Raw genomic sequence first — 20,634 nt, forward strand, 5'->3', positions numbered from 1 at the left:
TCGTATTTTTAACACGTTCTGATTAGAAATCCAATCCTAAAACATTCTGTAAGAATTAGAAGGGAATTGACTCCATTAAAATACTTTTGGCCTCAATAATATCCCTCAGCCATTTTTCTTGAAAGCGAGTCATTCCTGGTCTGCAGAGGAAGAAAAACAAACATACCAAAACTTTTTAACATAAAACACTGAGCCAGGGATTCCCTGTTTATTCTGTTACATTCCTAGTGAGTAAGAAGTCCTTTGAGGGTGGGGAGCAAAGGTTGTCTCTATTCCATCGGCCCAATCAGTAAAAGGATTCATGAGTTTATATGTAAAGATTCTCTAAAAAAGCTGCTGTACAAATAAAAGATTATTATATAGAACTTAATTCCATTGACTATGAAGTTTCCCATAGAAACACAGACATGACCCACTTTGCCCCCACCATCCTTTAGCAGTTAATCCTCAAGTTTTTAATTACTGAAAAATGAGACATTAAAAATTTTTTTCTAGAACAATGGCAGAATCCTTTCAGCCCATCCTAATGGGGTGGGTGGGCCAAAGAAGAAAAGTGACCATTACATGAGTTATCTGTGGCCGTGGGCCTGCTAGGTTCCTGGGGTGTGATGACCTTTGCCCACCACCCTTTTAAAAATAAGTCTCCAGGGGCATCTCGCTGGCTGGGTCAGTAGAGCATGTGACTCTTGATCTCAGGGCCATGAGTTCTAGCCCCATGTTGGGCGTAGAGATCACACACACACACACACAAGTCTCCAAGTGTTAATTACCTGTGAACAAACGAAAGGCCCTCAAAGATATAAAAGACCTCAATGGGCATATCCTAAGAGAGAAAAGGATAACTGTTAGCTTATACCAATCATACCAACTCGTAATTCCTTCCATCCCTACACTTGTCCATATGTATACTCTTAAGTTTCTAGAATTCATCCTCCTTATTGGGATGTCTGTAGGTGGTAGTTCTTTGTCACTTGAAATCTCTGTTCCCCAAAAGATCTTTTTGGCAACAAATACCTGAAGAATCTCTGCAAAACTGGAAACAAGTCAGGAAAGGCTTGTGCTCCTCATGAATAGTCATTTACTTTCTTTTTATGTTCCACTCTACTCAGTGGACAGTATTTACCTCTTAGGAGTAGGATAAGAATGAAATAATATAGATAAACACGGTTTGAAAACATTTTTAAAGCAGCATAAAAGTGGAGGTTGTAATATTGTCTCAGGGGTCTCTACCCATGCTCCCTTCCAAAATTATGTGTGGAATTGAGAACAAGAGCCCTTCTCCTAAGCCCTCAATGTACAGTCTCTGGTCATGGTCTTGCTTACCTCCAGCAGCCTTACTTTCCAATCTCCAACCTTGCCAGTTAGCAAGACAGCTGATGGCAGGATAGATGACCAGGAGGAGTGAGAGCTCCACGTACTTTACCTTTTTACATGACTCCAGGTTCAAATACGTAAGTTCGTAGTAGGATAGGACAAACGTAAGACAGAGTTGGCCCACCGTGTAGTCCTCTGTGAAGCTCTGGAGGCAGACCAAGCCTCAGATAACTTCTGTGACAGAATGGGCAGCACGGGGGAGAATAACGTGTGTATGTCTGCTGTATTCCAGGCACTGTGCTTGGGACCAGACCTGCTCCTCTGATGACCCAAACCCTGGATTTGTGGATGTTATTTGGATTCCTTTCACACCAGCTATCAACATACTTCATATTCCTGGTCTACCTGGTTGGCTACCCGCAGTCATTCCTTCAAGTATTTATTGAGTGCCTATTACTTGCCAGGCCTCATTTTACAGCAAAACAGAAATTCCTGCCTTTGTGGAGCTTATATTCTGGTAGGGGGAACAGACAATAACAAGATAATAAATTACGTAGACTATCAGAAGGTAAGAAAGTGTTAGGGAGAAAAAGCAAAAGCATGGAGGAAGGGATAAAAGTGTGACGTAGGAGGTGAGAGCAGGGTGTGCACATACCTAGGTGAGAGTGTTCCAGTCAGAGGGAACAGCAGATGCAGAGGCCCTGAGGTGGGACTCTACCTGGATTATTGAAGTCACAAGATCACAGCTGGAGGAGAGGGAGGGAGGGAGGAGGAGGGGGAGGAAAGCAGAGACAAGAGACCAGGTCACACAAGGGCCTCCCAGGCCCTCACTACTCAAAAGTGTACGCTGTGGGCCGGCACACACCTGGGAGCACCACCTGGGAGCTGCTTTTTTTTTTTTTTAAAGATTTTATTTATTGGAGAGAGAGAAGGAGAGAGAGAGAGAGCACATGAGAGGGGGGAGGGGCAGAGGGAGAAGCAGACTCCCCGCTGAGCAGGGACCCCCCCCCCCCCGATGCGGGACTCGATCCCGGGACTCCAGGATCCTGACCTGAGCCGAAGGCAGTCGCTTAACCAACTGAGCCACCCAGGCGCCCCTACCACCTGGGAGCTTCTTAGCAATGCAGAATCTCAGGCCCCACCCCAGACCTGCTGAATCAGAATCTTCCTTTCAACAAGATCTGCAATTAATGGGCATGCACTTTGAAGTTAGAGAAACACGTTGGAACATTTTAAACAGAGGAGTGGCATAGGTTCATTTTATCAGGCTCACTCTGGCTGGCGGCTGCTATTTCGAAAAGATACGCAATGAGGGCAAGGGTGGAAGCAGAGAGGCCAGTTAGGAGGCTATTGAAAGAATCTTGGTAAGAGATGATGGTGTCTTGTACCAAGGTGGCAGAAGTGGAGTGGTAAGAAATTGTTGGATTCAGGACCTATTTTTGAAGATAGGGCCAATAGGATTGCTAATGTGTTGGATGAGGGATGAGTCAAGGATGATGCCAAGGATTTGGGCCATGGACGGAGATGAGAGGTCTGCGGGCAGGTCAGGTTGGGAGGGGAAAATTGGAAGTTCAGTTTTGGATACAAGAAGTGAGATGTTTATTAAACATCCAAGTGGCAGAGATCTGGGCTGGAGATGCAGATTTGGGAAGCATAAGCTAGAGGTGGCGTTTAAAGTCAGGAGACGACAAGATCACCAAGGAGAGGAGTATGGAGGACAGGTTCGAGGCCAGTAGAGACTGAGAAGGAATGGTCGGTGAGGCAGGAAGGAAAGCCCAGATAGTGTGTGGTTCTAGCAGCCAAATGGAACATTTCATGAAGCGGGGAGTGAGCAGCTCTGGCAAGTGCTGTAGATTGGCCAAGCAAGATGAGGACAGAAATAGGACTTAAGTTTTACAAAGAAGGGGTCATCAATGACCCTGACAGGAGAAGTCTCCATTTTCACTGAAGTCTCATCTAAGCGAACGGGGCAGAAAGGAAGAGCTTACTGGAGGTTTGTTTTTGGTGATCTTGATGGTGAAGTAGGCAGAGGCAGTGACTTGTGGCATGGGTCTCTTAGCAGTTGGGATGCTCCAGCGCACACAGTAGATATAGTGGTAGCTGTGAACCAAGTCTTCCCTCTGTATAAACTCTGTGTAGTGCACCCAGCAGTTTTGATACTCCCAAGTCTGTTTCATATAAAAGAGAAAGAACACACAGAAAGAAAAGCAAACGTTCTTTCAAGTCCTCTAGGTAAAGGCAACAACACAGCAGTAGGGGTTACAGCCCAGCTTCGGGCATCCATTTCTAACATTTTTGACTGGGATTCAAACTAGAGTCAACTCCCAATCTATCTCCACAAGTGGAGGAGAGAAAAGGTAGAGCCGACATGAAATGAGTGAAATAATGCAACCTCCCTGGAGATCGGGCTTTGGAACCCAGAGGTGCGCAATCAGATGTGCACCCAGAGGTGCACAAATACACCACACGCACGTATACACACTGACCTCCCGCCAGACCCTTACTTGGGAGGCAAGTTTGGTTAGTTGGAGAGTAATTAGAAAGTGATTGGAGCATGTGTTCTGCTCACTCCTCTTGGGAGGCCTGTAGATGCCACTGGAAAGTAATGAGGCTGATTTCACAAGCTGTTTTTGAAAATCAGACTCAGTTCAATGCAGCCATCAGTGGTATATAAACTAAGTTTAGAAAAGGAATGAGTCAGGCACTGGGATCATCCAGATCCTCAGATCCCTATTTTACCCCCTTGGAGAAATTTTTCTCTCCAAAGCATGAATTTTACTAGTGCCTAGGGCCCACAGAAGTCACAGTGCAGCCCCGATTCTCAGTCCAGTGCCTTGAATGCTATAGGTATTCAACAAGTTCAATTCAACTGAACCCCCTTGGGTTGGCTATTGGTGCACAGGAAGCTTCCACATCAAAAAAAGTCCTGAATTAAGTTGAAGGTCCACAGAAGGAAGGAAGTGGGACAGTCTAAGAGTTTCAGTGATATGAGGAGGAACAGTTGGAGGGAGATGGCTAAAAGATTTCAGGCCCTCTAAAAAAATTTTAAAAAGTAGGTTGGCCTTCTGCCTCAGCTTACTTTATTTCTTTCCTTTTTTTTTTTTAAGATTTTATTTATTCATTTGAGAGAGACAGACAGAGAGAGAGAGAAAGAGAGACCACGAGCAGAGGAGAGAGGCAGAGGGCGAAACAGACTCCCTGCCGAGCTGGGAGCCCGATGCGGGGCTCAATCCCAGGACCCTGGGATCACGACCCAAGCTGAAGGCAGACGCCTAAACATCTGAGCCACCCAGGAGCCCCAGCTTACTTTATTTCAAACTTATACCCAATTGATTGTTTCAGTCAGCCAGACAGGAGCACCAGACTCTAGATTCCCTGGGATCAGAACTGTATTTTACACAGATTATCATTCCTTTTATGAAGGAGCCTGCTACTTAACCCTTTGCGGCCCATTGGAGCATGACTTTCTTTCCAACCTTTCTATATGAATATATTTCTTCAGCCCTGATGTTGAATCCGTCAGACAATCAAAGACTTTGTACCATCGGAAGGGGCCCTAGAGATCATTTAGGGAAGTCCCTCCCTTTGCAGATGAGAATATTGGGGCCTAGCAATGGGAAGGGACAGTCCAACATAAAAGCGGGGACTGGGACCCAGGGCTCCCAAGCAGCCCGCTCAGTGCTCTCTCTACCCCACCAGATGTCTCTGTTCTAAGATTCTCTTCCTCTCAATTTGGTGTCCTAGAGTTTTTTTTTTCTTTCTTTTGTGAACTAAGGCAGCCTTAGACACATTAAATTCAGCCATCTCCATCAAGCCGGTTTCCCCATTTTTATCACTGTTCAGGCAGCTCTTTACGTAGCTCCAGTGAGTATGTGTTATCCTTGTATTTTGTAATTTTTACATAACATTGCTTCATATACTCGCTTCCAGGAAACAGTATCTCATTGTGCTACTCCACCATGGATGGCTTAGCCAATTACATATTATTGGACACTCAAAATCAACAGGCACCTGGAAGTATATGCACAAAACTGTTAGCAATGGTAAGTGACCCTTGAGGGAGTAGAACCGGGTATCGTGGGGGTGGAAGGAGAGTTTTCCCTTTCTACTTTGTGTCCTTTTGCTCATTGGGGATTTTCCGTTTTTTAATAATGTCTTGTTTTAGAATAAAAATAATTTTAGGGGTGCCTAGGTGGCTCAGTCGTTAAGCATCTGCCTTTGGCTTAGGTCATGGTCCCAGGGCCCTGGGATCGAGCCCCGCATCGGGCTCCCTGCTCAGCGGGGAGTCTGCTTCTCCTTCTCCTACTCCCCCTGCTTGTGTTCCCTCTCTCGCTGTGTCTCTCTCTGTCAAATAAATAAATAAATAAATAAATTTAACTGGGTGTTAGGCATTGGAGATTTTCCAACTTTCCTCTTAGAAAGAACTTATTTGTATATTCATGTTGCCAGGTTGTGTTCCTTAAGAGAATAAACAAATTGTGCCCATTGGCCGTGTGTAAGTGTACCTATTCCCTCTCCAAAACACATGAGCCTCTGGACATCAGGTTTAATCATTCTTATTCACATTGTAATACCTTAAAATCTTTTGAATTTGCATTTTTCACTGATAGTAAAACTCTGCATTATTTTTGTCATCAAAATAACTTTTCAGGGGCACCTGGGTGGCTCAGTTGGTTAAGCGTCTGCCTTCAGCTCCGGTCGTGATCCCAGAGTCCTGGGATCGAGCCCTGAGCCCTGCATCGGGCTCCCTGCTCAGTGAGGAGTCTGCTTCTCCCTCTGCCCCTCCTCCCCACTCATGTTCGCTCTCTCTCTCTCCCAAATAAATAAATAAAACCTTTAAAGGAAAAAAAAGAACTTTTCCTACTATGGTGGCCAAAGTATATCAGACCTGTGATCAAAACTTTATTTTGCTGATTAATCAGAAAGACTTAGGACAGGGGTGCCTAGGTGGCTCAGTCAGTTAAGTGTCTGCCTCAGTTTCGGCTCAGGTCATGATCTCAGGGTCATGGGATAGAGCCCCACGATGGGCTCCACACCCAGGGCAGAGTCTGCTTGAGATTCTCTGCCTCTCCCTCTCCCTTTGCCCCTCCCCCCACTCATGCACACTTTCTCTTCCTAAAATAAATAAATAAATAAATACAGTCTTTAAAAAAAAAAGACTGGACAAATAGTCCAACCTCTCTGAACCTCAGGGTTTCTCATCTGTAAAATGGGTACCCTGATGTACCTACATGCAGGTTCATTGTGGGGGTTAGGTGAGATCATGCATGTGAAGTGCTCAGCAGTACTTGACACATAGTAATGCTCAGTAAGTGGTAACTACTGATTTGCCATCCCCTGGGGTACGGTGGACTCTGGGAAATCTGCAATAAGCTTGAGAAAGCTCTCCATCAGAAATGTCCGACACTTAGATGGCAGAGTTTACTTCTAGGGCTCACTGCATTAGCAGGGCTGGGAACAAGATGATTTTATGTCAGTAGCTTTATAGAGCTTTTAACGTTTCAGTTACTTTCCACTTTCTAATCATCTTATCCTCATAACAGTCCTACACAGTAGGTAAGCTCTTCATCTGTGAACAAATAATGGTATGGAGAGAATAAATCTGTTCACGTGTTCAACACATGTTTTAGAGCATCTCTGTGTACCTGAGCTTTCTAGGGGCTGGGGACAGAGAATTGAATAAAAGCCTCTGCCCTCATTGACTATTTGATCTGTAAGTGGAAGAAAGGCAAAGGGTAAGTAAGTAAAATCTAATATCTTAGGTAGAGCTGAATGCTAAGGGAAAAAGTAAATCAGAGGAGGAGAACGGGTTGCAATTTTAGATGAGGTGACGAGGAAAGGCCTCAGTGAGCAGGTAGAATTTTTTTTTAATTGAGCTGTAGTTGACATACAGTAGTATATTAGTTTCAGGTATACAACATAGTGATTCAATATTTATGCACATCATGAAATGAGCACAATAGGTCCGTCACCATACAAAATTATTAAAATAGTAATACTATTTTCTCTGCTGTGCTTTTCATCCGTGTGACTATTTTATTTTATTTTATTTATTTTTAAAGATTTTATTTTGAGTAATCTCTTGCCCAACGTGGGGCTCAAACTCACAACCCCGAGATCAAGAGTCACACGCTCCACCAACTGAGCCGGCTGAGCGCCCTGTGACTAGTTCATTTTATAACTGGAAGCTCATACCTCTTAATCCCCTTCACTTGTTCCACCCAAATCATACCCCTCTCCCCTCTGGTAACACGTTTGTTGTCTATATTTGAGTCTGTTTCTGTTTTGATTTGTTAGTTCATTTGTTTGGTTTTTTAGATTCCACGTGTAAGTGAAATTGTATGTTATTTGTCTTTCTTTAACTTACTTCTTAGCATAATACCCTCTGGGTCCATCCATGTTGTCACAAATGGCAAGATTTCATTCTTTTTTATGGCTGAATAATATTCTATTTTTTATATATCACATCTTTGTTATCCATTCATCTATCGATGGATGCTTAAGTTGCTTCCACATCTTGGCTTATAGCAAATAATGCTGCAGTGAACATGGGGTGCATATATCTTTTCAAGTTAGTGTTTTTGTTTTCGGAAAAATATGCAGAAGTGGAATTGCTGGATCATATAGTATTTCTATTTAAAATTTTTTGAGGAACCTCCATACTCTTTTCCATAATGGCTGCACGGATTTACACTTCCACCAACAGTGCATGAGGCTTCCCTTTTCTTCACATCTTCACCAACAATTGTTATTTCTTGTCTTTTTGATATTAGCCATTCTGACTGGTGTGAGGTGATATCTCATTGTGGTTGTGATTTGCATTTCCCTGATGATTAATGATGTTGAGAATCTTTTCCTGTGTTTCTTGTCCATCTGTATCTCCTCTTTGGAAAAAGTTTCTATTTAGGCCATCTGCCCATTTTTTAAATGAATTTTGGGGGGGGTGTTGAGTTGTATGAGTTCTTTATATATTTTGGATATTAACCCTTTATCAGACATATCATTTGCAAAATATCTTCTCACATTTAGTAGGTTACTTTTTCATTTTATTTATTTTATTTATTTTAAAGATTTTATTTATTTGAGAGAGAGAGAATGAGAGATAGAGAGCACGAGAGGGAAGAGGGTCAGAGGGAGAAGCAGTCTCCCTGCTGAGCAGGAAGCCCGATGCGGGACTCGATCCCGGGACTCCAGGATCATGACCTGAGCCGAAGGCAGTTGCTTAACCAACTGAGCCACCCAGGCGCCCACTTTTTCATTTTATTGATGGTTTCCTTTGCTGTGCAAAGGTTTTTTAGTTTGATGTAGTTGTAATTGTTTATTTTTGTTTTTGTTTTCCTTGCCTGAGAAAAATATTGCTAAGACTGATTTCCAGGTGTTACTTCCTCTGCTTTCTTTTAGGAGTTTTATGGTTTCAGGTCTTACATTTAGGTCTTTAATCCATTTTGAGTTTATTTTTGTGTTTGTGGTTAGAAAGTGGTCTGTTTTCATTTTTTTTAAGTGTTTATTTGAGAGAGAGAGAGCGTGCGAGCAGGGGGAGGGGCAGAGGAAGAGAATCTCAAGCAAACTGCACTCCAAGCGCACAGCCTAATGTAGGGCTCGATCTCACTACCCTGATGAGATCATGACCTGAGCTGAAACCAAGAGTCGGACACATTCAACCAGCTGAGCCGCACAGGCACTCCTCCAATTTCATTATTTTGCATGTAGCTGTCCAGTTTCCTTAACACCTTTTATTGAAGAGACTGTCTTTTCCCCACTGTATACTCTTGCCTCCTTTGGCATAGATTAATTGACCATATAAGTGTGGGTTTATTTCTGGACTCTGTTCTGTTCCTTTGATGTATATGTGTTTGTGCCCAGTACCATACTGTTTTTTGATTACTGTAGCTTTGTAGTATAGTTTGAAATCTGGGAGCATGATACTTCCTGCTTTGCTCTTCTTTCTTAAGATTGCATTGATTAATTGAGGTCTTATGTCATTCCATATAAATTTTAGGATTATTTGTTCTAAAATGTAAAATTGCCATTGGTATTTTTATTGGGATTGTATTGAATTCTATAGATTGCTTTGGGTAGTATGGGCATTTCAACAATATTAATTCTTCCATTTCATGAGCATGATATATCTTTCCATTTATTTGTCATCTTCAGTTTCTTTCATCACTGTCTTATAGTTTTCAGAATACATGTCTTTCAACTTCTTGGTTAAATTTATTGCTAGGTATTTTATTCTTTTTGATGCAATTGTATATGGGATTGTTTTTTCAGTTTCTCTTTCTGATAGTTATTAGTGTATAGAAACACAACAACAGATTTCCGTATGTTAATTTTGTATCCTGCAACTTCATTGAGTTCATTTATTAGTTCTAATAGTTTTTTGGTGGAGTCTTTAGGGTTTTCTATATATAATATCATGACATTTGCAAATAGTGACAGTTTTACTTCTTCTTTACCAATTTGGATGCCTTTTATTTCTTTTTCTTGTTTCATTGCTACAGCTAGGCCTTGTACTGTATGTTGAATAAAAGTCACAAGAGTGAGCATTCTAGTCTTGTTCCTGATCTTAGAGAGAAAGCTTTTAGCCTTTCACTCTTGAGCGTGATGTTAGCTCTGGGTTTGTCATATCTGGCCTCTTTTATGCTGAGGTATGTTTCCTCTATGCCCACTTTGTTGAGAGTTTTTATCATATTTGAATGTTGAGTTGTGTCAGATGCTTTTTCTGCATTTATTGAGATGATCATATTATTTTTATCCTTTATTTTGTTAACAGGGTGTATCACATTGATTAATTTGTGTATATTAAATCATCCTTGCATCCCTGGAATAAATCCCACTTGATCATGATATATGATACTTTTAATGTATTGTTGAATTCGGTTTGTTAATATATCATTGAAGATGTTTGCATCTATGTTCCTCAGGGATATTGACCTGGAATTTTCTTTTTGTGTAGTGTCTGTCTGGTTTTGGTATCAGGGTAATGTTGGTCTCATTGAGTGACTGGGAAGCATCCTTTCCTCTTTAATTTTTTGCAATAGTTGGAGAAGGATAAGTATCAACTCCTTTTTAAATGTTTGGTGATGGGCACCGGGTGGCTCAGTCAGTTAAGTATCTGCCTTTAGTTTAGCTCAGGTCATGGTCCCAGGGTTCTGGAATTGAGCCCTGCATCGGGCTCCCTGCTCCGCGGGGAGTCTGCTTCTCCCTCTCCCTCTGCCTCCACCCTCATGCTCTCTCTCTCTCTTATGCTCTCTCTCTCTCTCAAATAAATAAATAAAATCTTTAAAAAAAATGTTTAGTGAAATTCACTTGTGAAGCCATCTGGTCCCGGACTTCTTTTGTTGGGAGTTTTTTTGAGTACTGATTCAATTTCATTATTAGCATTTTGTCTGTTCAGATTTTCCATTCCTTCTTGATTGTAGTCTTGGAAGATTGTTTCTAGGAATTTATCTATTTCTTCTAGGTTGTTTAATTTGTTTGCAACAAATAATTTTTCAGACTAGTCTAGTCTCTTATAATCATTTGTATTTCTGTGGTGTCAGCTATAACTTCTTTCATTCCTGATTTTCTTCATTTGAGTCCTCTCTTTTTCTTCATGAGTCTTGCTAAAGGTTTTTCAATTTTATCTTTTCAAGGAACCGGCTCTTAGCTTCATTGATCTTTTCTAATGTTTTAAGTTTCTGTTTCGTTTATCTTCTCCTGATACTTATTATTTCCTTCTTTCTACTAATTTTGGGCTTTGTTCTTTTTCTACTTCCTTTAGGTATAAGATTAAATTGTTTATTTAAGATTTTCAGATTTCTTGAGTTGGGTCTCTAGTGCTATAAACTTCCCTTAGCGTGGAGTCTGCTTAAGTTTTTTTCTCCGCCCTCTGCCCCTCCCACCTCAAATAAATAAATAAATCTCTTTTTTTAAGATTTTATTTATTTATTTGAGGGAGAGAGAGAGCGCACATGAGTGGCGGGGAGGGACAGAGGGAGAGGGGGAAGCCGACTCCCAGCTGAGCAGGGAGCCCGATGTAGGGCTCCATCCTGGGACTCTGGGATCATGACCTGAGCCGAAGGCAGACGCTTAATTGAGCCACCCAGGCACTCCTAAATAAATAAATCTTTAAAAAAAAAAAAACTTTCCTCTAAAACCTCTTTTGCAGCATCGCATAGATTTTGTACTGTGTTTCCATTTTCATTTGTCTCAAGGTATTTTTTTATTTCCTTTTTGACTTCTTTGTTCAGCCATTGATTGCTTAGTATCATGTTTAGCCTCCAGGTGTTTATAGTTTTTTTCCAGTTTTCTTTTTTTTTTTTTAAGATTTTTATTTATTTATTTGTCAGAGAGAGAGAGCACAAGCAGGGGGAGCAGTAGAGGGAAAGGGAGAAGCAGGCTCCTCACTGAGCAAGGAGCCCGATGTGGGACTCCCAGGACCCTGGGATCATGACCTGAGCCGAAGGCAGACGCTTAACGACTGAGCCACCCAGGCGTCCCTTCAGTTTTCTTCTTCTAATTGGTTTCTATTTTCATACCATTGTGCTAAGAAAAGACGCTTGATACGATTTCAGTCTTCTTAAGTTTATTGAGACTTGTTTTCTAGCCTAACATGTGATCTGTCCTGGAGAATGTTCCATGTGTACTTGAAAAGAATGTGTATTCTGCTGTTTTGGGATGGAATGTTCTGGATATATGTTAAGTCCATCTGGTCTGATGTGTCATTCAAAGTCACTTTCCTTATTGGTTTTCTGTCTGGATGATCTATTGACAGTAAGTGGGGTGTTAAAGTTCCCTACTATTACTATACTACTGTCAATTTCTTCCTTTATATTTGTCAATATTCTCTTTATATATTTAGGTGCTCCTGTATTGGGTGCATAGATGTAAATATACAAGTCTTATATCTCCTTGTTGGTTTGACCCCTTTATCATTATATAATGCCCTTTGTCTCTGGCTACAGGTGTTTGTTTTTTTTTTTTTAAGTCCATTTTGTCTGGTATGAGTATTGCTACCCAGGTTTTCCTTTTTTTTCTCTCATTTGCTTGGAATATCTTTTCCCATCCCTTCACTTTCAGTCTGTGTGTGTCTCGAGGTCTGACGTGAGTCTCTTGTAGACAGCATATAGATGGGTTTGGTTTTTTATCCCTTCAGTCACCCTGTGTCTTATGATTGGAGCATGTAGTCTATTTACATTTAAAGTAATTACTGCTAGGCATGTACTTAGGATTAGGTTGTTAATTGTTTTCTGGTTGTTTTTGTAGTTCTTCTCTGTTCCTTTCTTCCCTTGTGATTTGATGACTTTCTTTAATGTTATGTTTGGATTCCTGTGTCTTTTATGTGTCTGTTATAGGTTTTGGGATTGTGGTTACCAGGAGGTTCATCTATAATGCACTATGTATATATAGCAGTGTATTTTAAGTTGATGGTCACTTAATTTGGAACACATTGTAAAAGTGCTGCATTTTTATTTCCTCCTATTTTATGTAGTTGACATCATATTTTACATCTTTTTATTTTGTGTATCTCGTAAATAATTGTCATAGCTATAATTGATTTTACCACTTTTGCCTTTTAACCTTCATACTAGCTTTATAAGTGATTGATCTACTACCTTTACTATATGTTTGCTTTTACCAGTGAAATTTTTTCTTTCTTAATTGTCTTCTAATTATGGGCTTTTCTACTTAAACAAGTCCCTTTAACATTTTTTGTAATGCTGGTTTAGTGGTGATGAACTCCTTTAACTTTTGTTTGAGAACTCTCTCTCTCCTTCAGTTCTGATTGACAACCTTGCTGGACAGAGTATTCTTGGTTGTAGGTTTTTCTTTCCAGTACTTTGAATGTGCTGTGCTACTTCCTTTTGGCCTGCAAATTCTGCTGAAAAATCAGCTGATCACCTTATGGGGGTTGTCCTATACGTAACTATTTGTATTCTCTTGCTGCTTTTAAGATTCTCTCTTTAGGGCGCCTGGGTGGCTCAGTTGGTTGGGCGACTGCCTTCGGCTCAGGTCATGATCCTGGAGTCCCGGGATCGAGCCCCGCATCGGGCTCCCTGCTCAGTGGGGAGTCTGCTTCTCCCTCTGACCCTCCCCTCTCATGTGCTCTCTCTCTCTCTCAAATAAATAAAATCTTTAAAAAAAAAAGATTCTCTCTTTATCTTTAATTTTTGGCATTTTCATTATTATGTGTCTTGGCATGGACCTCCTTGGGTTCCTCTTATTTGGGGCTCTCTGTGCTCCCTGGACCCAGGTGTCTGTTTCTTTCCCCAGGTTAGGGAAGTTTTTAGCTATTATGTCTTCAGATAGATTTTCTGCCCCTTTCTCTCTCTTTTCTTTCTGGGAGCCCTATAATGCAAATGTTGGTATGCTTGATGTTGTTCCAGTGGTACCTTATCCTACTCTCATTTCTTAAGAATTCCTTTTTCTTGGGCGCCTGGGTGGCTCAGTCGGTTAAGCGTCCGACTCTTGATTTCGGCTCAGGTCATGATCTCAGGGTCATGAGATTGAGTCGCGCATGGGGCTCCGCACTAGGCAGGGAGCCTGCTTGGGATTCTCTTTCCCTCTCCCTCTGCCCCACCCCCACTTGAGCTCTCTCTCAAAAAATAAAAGTAAAAATATTTTCTGTCTCTTTGTTGAAGTTCTCACTGGGTTCATCCATTCTTCTCCCAACTCTTGTCCTCTTGTGAGCACCTTTATGACCATTACTTTGAACTCTTTATCAGATAAATTGCTTATCCACGTTTTTAGTTCTTTTTCTTGTGGTTTTGTCTTGTTCTTTCTCCTCCGTCTCCTCATCTGGTCTGACTCTATGTGTTGTTTCTGTGTATTAGGTACATCAGCTCCGTCTCCTGGTCATGAAAGTAGTGGCCTTATGTACAAGGTGTTCAGGGGGCCCAGTGGTATAATCAGCCCTCATCACCAGAACCAGGCACTCCAGGGGTGTCCCACGTGTGGGCTGTGTGCACTGACCTGTTGTGGCTCAGCTGTGACTGCTGCGGGGGGTGCTGGTGAGTGGGGCTGGCCCTTGCCCCCTCTCCCCCAGCTGCAGTGCCTCGTAAGTGACTATTGTGGGAGTGCTGGTAGGTGGGACTGGGCTCCCCCACCCCTGGGGCATGAGTTGCTTTGGAGGGACCAGCTGTGGCAGGGTGGTAATTGTTTTGGGGAGATGCAGATCCCAAATGAGGCTGCCTGGGGGCCAGGAGCTGCTTTAGAGGGTTACCTGCCAGGGCAGGGACAGTACTGCTAGCGAGGTGGATGGAGAATGTCAGAACTGGTACCCACCAGGACCTTTGTTCCCAGAGAAAGTTCCTACAGATCCCTGCCCCTTTGGCACATAACCCTAAAAGTAGCTGATCAATCCCTGTCACATATAGTCCAGGCACCTTTCAAACCACTACCTCTGGGCTTGGTCTCCAAGAGAGTGTGATAGTGTGTGGGCCCTTTAAGAGCAGAGTCTTGGTTTCCTGTAACACTCTGGCCCTCCCTTGATTTTCCAAGCTCCTGGGATAAAACACTGCTGATTTTCAAGGCCACATGTTGGGGGGGTGGGTGTCATCTTCTTGTCTCCAGGGTGGGTGGTGCTCAGAGGTGGGGCTTGAACCTCCCACTCCTCAGGGAGTACCTGCACGCCTGTGATAGCGCTCCCATGTGTGGGTCGCCGTGCAGGGGTTTAGTTCCTGACTTTGTCTCGGTCCCTGCTCCCCTTCTTAATATGGCTTTTTTTTTTTATATCTTCAGCTGTGGAAGAGCTCTTCTACTAGTCTTCAGGTCATTCTCAGAGTGAGTGAACAGGCGGCATGTTAACAAAGATCTCAAGAGAGGTAAGGCCCGACCCATGAGAACAGATCAAACAGATCGCAGGGGAGAGGGTTCCAGGCGGGCAGCCCTGCATGTGCCAAGGCCTTGAGGCGGGAGCGTGCCTGGCAGTTGAACAGGAAGGAGACAGGTGTGGCTGTGGCAAGGACGGTGAAAGGGGAGAAGGTAGAAGGTGATGACCCTGAGCGGCAAGTTGGGAGGGAGGAGGGGACTCAGATCACTTCAAGCTCTGTAGCCCCTTGTCAGGACTGACGTTTGCCTTTTATTCAGAATAACTGGTGGCATTGTTGGGGGAAATTTTTCTGCTTGTTCTGTGTCCCATTCCAGTCTGATTCACAGACCCTGGGTGCAGTAGGCAGGGGCTTTTGCCCAACTCCAAAGGGAGACGTTCTCCAGAGCAAGAAGGTCCAAGAGTAAGTAGTACTTTGCACCATTCATCATCATTGTGCTCTAGAGACCCCTTGTAATTGAAATGTGCCTGCTGGGGTATGAGAGGGTGTGGAACCACCTCACTGCCACCTGACTGGGCCTTCCTAGGGCCTAGGAAACTGCCCTTGGGGCTGTAGGCTGTGATGGGCTGGCCAGAGAAACAGAGACAGCAGGAAGCTTCTCCGAGGGGTGGGGAGTTTGCCTCCACCTGTTTCAACTCATTTCTCTTCTTCTTCTTTTTTTTTTTTTTTTAAGATTTTCTTTATTTGAGAAAGAGAGAGTACAAGCAGGGGGAGCAGCAGAGGAAGAGGGAGAAGCAGGCTCCTCGCTGAGCAGGGAGCCCGATGCGGGGCTCTATCCCAGGACTCCAGGATCATGACCTGAGCCGAAGGCCGACGCTCAACCGACTGAGCCGCCCCCCCCCCTTTTTTTTTCAACTCATCTCTCTTCTGAGGAAATACAGTGAGTGGGGATTTCAGGCCATTTCTTAATCCACCTCGCCAGTTATGCAAAGCAACCCAGGGCCTTCTCTCCAAAGCTGCCAGGATAAGCCACACAAATAAGTCAGAGCCAGGCACTGGCGGAAAAAGGAGAGGAAGTCACAGGCATGCACATCATAATGTGTGGACATTATGTTCCAAAACCAAATCAGAAAGATCCATCGGCATCCCCTCTGTTCATATGAGATTTCTAAAGTTGGTGATGGAGAATTCCTGTTTTGGAACAGAAGCTGCCTTTGGCCTTTGGCCTTTGGCCACTAGGCCCCCACTTAGAGCACCAGCATGGGAAAATGGCTTAACTGGGAGGGAGTATCAGATTTTCCAAGGGAGATGTAAGGTTAGGATGATACAAACCGGGAAATACGATTGTGCCTTTCACCGTCGAACCATACCATGGTGAATTTGGAACCCAGATGGGGACAATGTTTACTTAGTCATCTTTGAAATCATCTAGGGTTTCCAGGTTTTAAACTTTTCATTGTTCCTCGCCCTTGTACACCAATCTGGAATGGTCAACTAACTTACCAGAATGAACTCCTCAATTTGCTTATGGCCCCTTTCTGCTGTGAATTCACCGTGTGTGATCCATTTGATATTTTTGATGGGCTTTTCTTCTTCTGCAAAAAAAAAAAAAGGTGAGAATTTGTTAGTTGCCTGGTAGTGTGGCATTGTTTAATGGGCTAGTCCTTCACACCTCCCAGTAGGGTTACTACCTGCCACAGTCTTAACAGCGGCATTGACGGCACTCTTCACTAACGCTAATGCTAGTTCATTCAGATTGCCATTGTCTTCTTCTGTGTCTGTCTCCTGGCTTGTAGGACTTTGATCCACATCCATCTTCTGGATTTTGAAATCTTCAGTCCCATCCATTTTCTTTTGCCTGGAAAAAGAAACTCAAGAAGTTATCTCTTGCGCATGTGCCTACACACTCAGATATCTAAGTTCAGACCACCACTTGAAGGATAACAAGACACAGGAAATGGTTGTTGCCTCTAGGGGGCAACAGGGCCTTAAGGGTGGGGAGAGGAGTGAGGCCTTTACGGTTTATCCATTGTGCCTAGCTTCAGAGATCTATTTTTCCTGAAAACCAAGGATTTTCAGATTCTTATAACCATGAACAGTTTAATCAAGATGTAGGAGAATGAGTCCTAACTTCTTTGGAGTTCTAACAATATTGATTTCTAGTTGAGTCTTGAATAGAACCTCAGTCCCTGGGGCACCTGGGTGGCTCAGTCGTTAAGCGTCTGCCTTTGGCTCAGGTCATGATCCCAGGCTCCTGGGGTCGAGCCCCACATCGGGCTCCCTGCTTAGCGGGGAGTCTGCTTCTCCCTCTCCCACTCCCCCTGCTTGTGTTCCCTCTCTCACTGTGTCTCTCTGTCAAATAAATGAATAAAATCTTAAAAAGAAAAAAAAAGAACCTCAGTCCCTGCTTAGGCAACTGAAGGCACATGGCTCTCTCTTTTTTTTTTTTTTTAAGATTTTATTTATTTTATTTGAGAGACAAAGAGAGAACGCACGCACGAGCAGGGGGAGTGGCAGAGGAAGAGAGAAAGAGCAGACTTCCCTCTGAGCATGGAGCCCAGCCCTGAGATCACGATCTAAGCCAAAAGCAAGAGTCAGATGCTGAACTGACTGAGCCACCCAGGCACCCCAATTTTAATTCACTTTAAAGAGCTATGTGCCCTGGGGCGCCTGTAGCTCAGTCAGTTAAACATCCGACTCTTGATTTTGGCTCAGGTCGTGATCTCAGGGTTGTGGGATTGAGCCCTGTGTTGAGCTCTGTGCTCAGTGGGGAGACTGTTTGAGATTCTCTCCTTTCTCTGTCCCTCCCCCTGCTCATGCTCTCTCTCAAATAAATAAATAAATCTTTAAAAAAGATAAAGTGAAAGGCGCCCGGGTGGCTCAGTCAAGCGTCTGCCTTCGGCTCAGGTCATGATCCCAGGGTCCTGGGATCGAGTCCCACATCGGGCTCCCTGCTCAGCAGGGAAGCCTGCTTCTCCCTCTCCCATTCCACCTGCTTGTGTTCCTGCTCCCGCTGTGTCTCTCTGTCAAATAAATAAATAAAATCTTTAAAAAAAAGATAAAGTGAATTAAAAGTCATTAGAGGTGATACAGCATAGAAGGGGGTGGATTTTCAGTTTTTCTCTTGGATTCTCCAGGTGTACAAATTATATCATCTGCCAGAAACTATCATTTTTTACCATCTTTTTCCCTAAAATATATAGTTCCATAGTATTCGCTTTGGTTAACACTTTTGGAGAAATGTTCAGTGAAAGTGAAGATAATGTGCATCCTTTTGTGTCTGACCTCAGTGGGTGTGCTTTCTGCTGTTCCATTATAAAGTATGATGCTGGTTTATGGTGAGAGATTTATCACATCAGGAAACTGTTTGCTCCTGTTTTAGTAAGAGGTTTATCATAAACAATCGCCGAAATTTTCCAAATGATTTTAACACCTATTGAGATTGTGAAACTTAATAGTTACTCAGGCTGTGAACAGGATTCATCACAGCATTAGGACTCTGCACATTTTCCATCTTTTCCTCTTGAGTCTTGGAGTCTCTGTCTTTCCTGGCTACTACTTAAGTCTCTTCACTTATGAGAAATCACTTACTTCTAGCAGTTATGCATCCCTGCAGGCAATCCTTACATGGGGGGTGCTGTATAAAAGTGGGTATCTCTCTCCAAAGGGAGCTCGTTATTCGTCTATAAATAGCAACTCCCAATTTTGGGGTGTTTAATGTGCCTTGTTTCCTTTAACTCACCCCTGCCCCATGAGATCGTGGACCAGACACCTTCCATTTGCCCTTTCAGATCCACCCTCCCCGTCTCCCCTGCTCTCTGCCCTGGAAGGCTGACCTGACTGGACTGCATCAGTGGGCTCTCCCATGCCCTCTGGCTTCCAGGAGGTTCCACACAATGCGGAGACAAGGCTGAGGGAGGAGAATGAGGGCAAGTGATATGTTCCCTGGGGAGCGGTCCCCCTGCGGGGTCCCCTATGGCTGGAGCAGGCCCGCTTGTCCCAGGGCAAGGGTCTCACTTCTCAGCCCTGTAAAGGCAGTTATGCTCGCCCCTTAGCCCTGTGGCCCTACTGTTCTAGCCCTGGGGGAGCCGCACTTGCCCTTGTTGCCCTCCTGTCTGCCCACACCTCCGTAAACACTCCCTTTGCTTAACCCTTCTCTACCTACCCTGCTCTTAAGTATGCCAGGTTTCCTGCTGAGACCCTGGGTCACAGAGAGACTCTTGTTTTTTTTTAAGATTTTATTTATTTATTTGATAGAGAGAGACACAGCAAGAGAGGGAACACAAGCAGGGGGAGTGGGAGAGGGAGAAGCAGGCTTCCCGCCGAGCAGGGAGCCCGATGCGGGGCTCGATCCCAGGATCCTGGGATCATGACCCGAGCCGAAGGCAGACACTCAATGACTGAGCCACCCAGGCGCCCCTCAGCAAATTACCTCTTGATGAATTGAATAGAAGCCAAATCTGTGACCTCCAAAACCAGGTAGAAGGGCGCCCGGGTGGCTCAGTCGGTTAAGCGACTGCCTTCGGCTCGGGTCCTGATCCCAGCGTCCTGGGATCGAGCCCCGCATCGGGCTCCCTGCTCCTCGGGGAGCCCGCTTCTCCCTCTCCCACTCCCCCCGCTTGTGTTCCCTCTCTCACTGTGTCTTTCTCTGTCAAATAAATACATAAAATCTTTAAAAAAAAAATGTCAAGGGGCGCCTGGGTGGCTCAGTCGTTAAGAGTCTGCCTTCGGCTCAGGTCATGATCCCAGGGTCCGGGGATCGAGCCCCGCATCGGGCTCCCTGCTCTGCGGGAAGCCTGCTTCTCCCTCTGCCACTCCCCCTGCTCATGTTCCCTCTCTCGCTGTGTCTCTCTCTGTCAAATAAATAAATAACAATCTTTAAAAAAACAAAACAAAACAAAACCAGGCCGAAGAGGCAGGGGTCTCATCCGTGGAAGGACCTCCTTAAGACCTTCCCTGGGGAGCCCTGTATTCCGGCAGGAAAGGGAAAGGGGAGCGGGGCTCGGCAAGCAGCTCCGATTGCGCCCTCGCTCGCCCACGGGCACAAATCCTTCGTAAGCGTCCTAGTGCTTTGGCTCCGCTTCCTTCCTAAGAGGGAGGCCAGATGCCCGGCGCGGGTGGGAAGGGCCGGGGGTGTGGTCAAGCGGGGGCGGGGGGTGACGACTGCGCGAGGCCTCTTTGCGGCGCCCCCCCACCCTTCACAAACACTCCCCCACCCCCCACCCCCGGCACCTGAGTGAGCGGATCCTTGTTTGGAACAGTACGGGCCAGGGAACCAGGGAGGCCTCAGACTCCGGGCCGCTCCGGGCCGCTCCGCCCCACGCCCGCCAGACAGAATGTTTACACGTGCTTCCAGGGCAACACCCATTCCCACCAATGGGAAGCAAAGCCCTGAGTGTCCGCCTGCTTCTGTCAGTCAGTCCCAGCAACAATGTGACCTCCACCCTGTGGTGTTGGTGGCTTTTTCCCAGCGGGGGTGGTGGTGGTGGTGGTGGTGGTGGTGGTGGTGGTGGTGGTGGTGGTGGTGGAGGGGGGGCGCCGCAGGGCTGTGCCAGGAGGAGCATGCATG

The 20,634-nt window shown here is 44.5% G+C and overlaps 2 protein-coding genes across 2 annotated transcripts in view; one reads left to right on the top strand and one right to left on the bottom strand.

The window, feature by feature from the left end:
* NKAP (NFKB activating protein) overlaps positions 1 to 2,057 on the top strand; it is a 28,882-nt gene extending 26,825 nt beyond the window's left edge. Inside the window, exon 10 of the transcript XR_003204535.2 lies at positions 1,607 to 2,057. The gene's annotated coding sequence lies outside the window, so the exon portion shown is untranslated. The remainder of the gene's footprint in view (positions 1 to 1,606) is intronic.
* AKAP14 (A-kinase anchoring protein 14) lies at positions 4 to 20,374 on the bottom strand. The gene is made up of 6 exons (XM_025852752.2): positions 20,298 to 20,374; positions 16,757 to 16,923; positions 16,569 to 16,660; positions 3,303 to 3,482; positions 771 to 823; positions 4 to 140 (listed from the first exon to the last, which is right to left on the bottom strand). Exons 2-6 carry the CDS (start codon positions 16,911 to 16,913, stop codon positions 56 to 58), a joined length of 567 nt encoding a protein of 188 aa, XP_025708537.2. The 5' UTR covers positions 16,914 to 16,923; positions 20,298 to 20,374; the 3' UTR covers positions 4 to 55.
* Between the last annotated feature and the right edge of the window lie 260 nt (positions 20,375 to 20,634).

The sequence above is a fragment of the Callorhinus ursinus genome, unplaced genomic scaffold (genome assembly GCF_003265705.2).
Source record: "Callorhinus ursinus isolate GAN/ISIS: 27379988/994484 unplaced genomic scaffold, GSC_fseal_2.0 scaffold33, whole genome shotgun sequence".
In the NCBI taxonomy this organism is placed as follows: domain Eukaryota; kingdom Metazoa; phylum Chordata; class Mammalia; order Carnivora; family Otariidae; genus Callorhinus; species Callorhinus ursinus.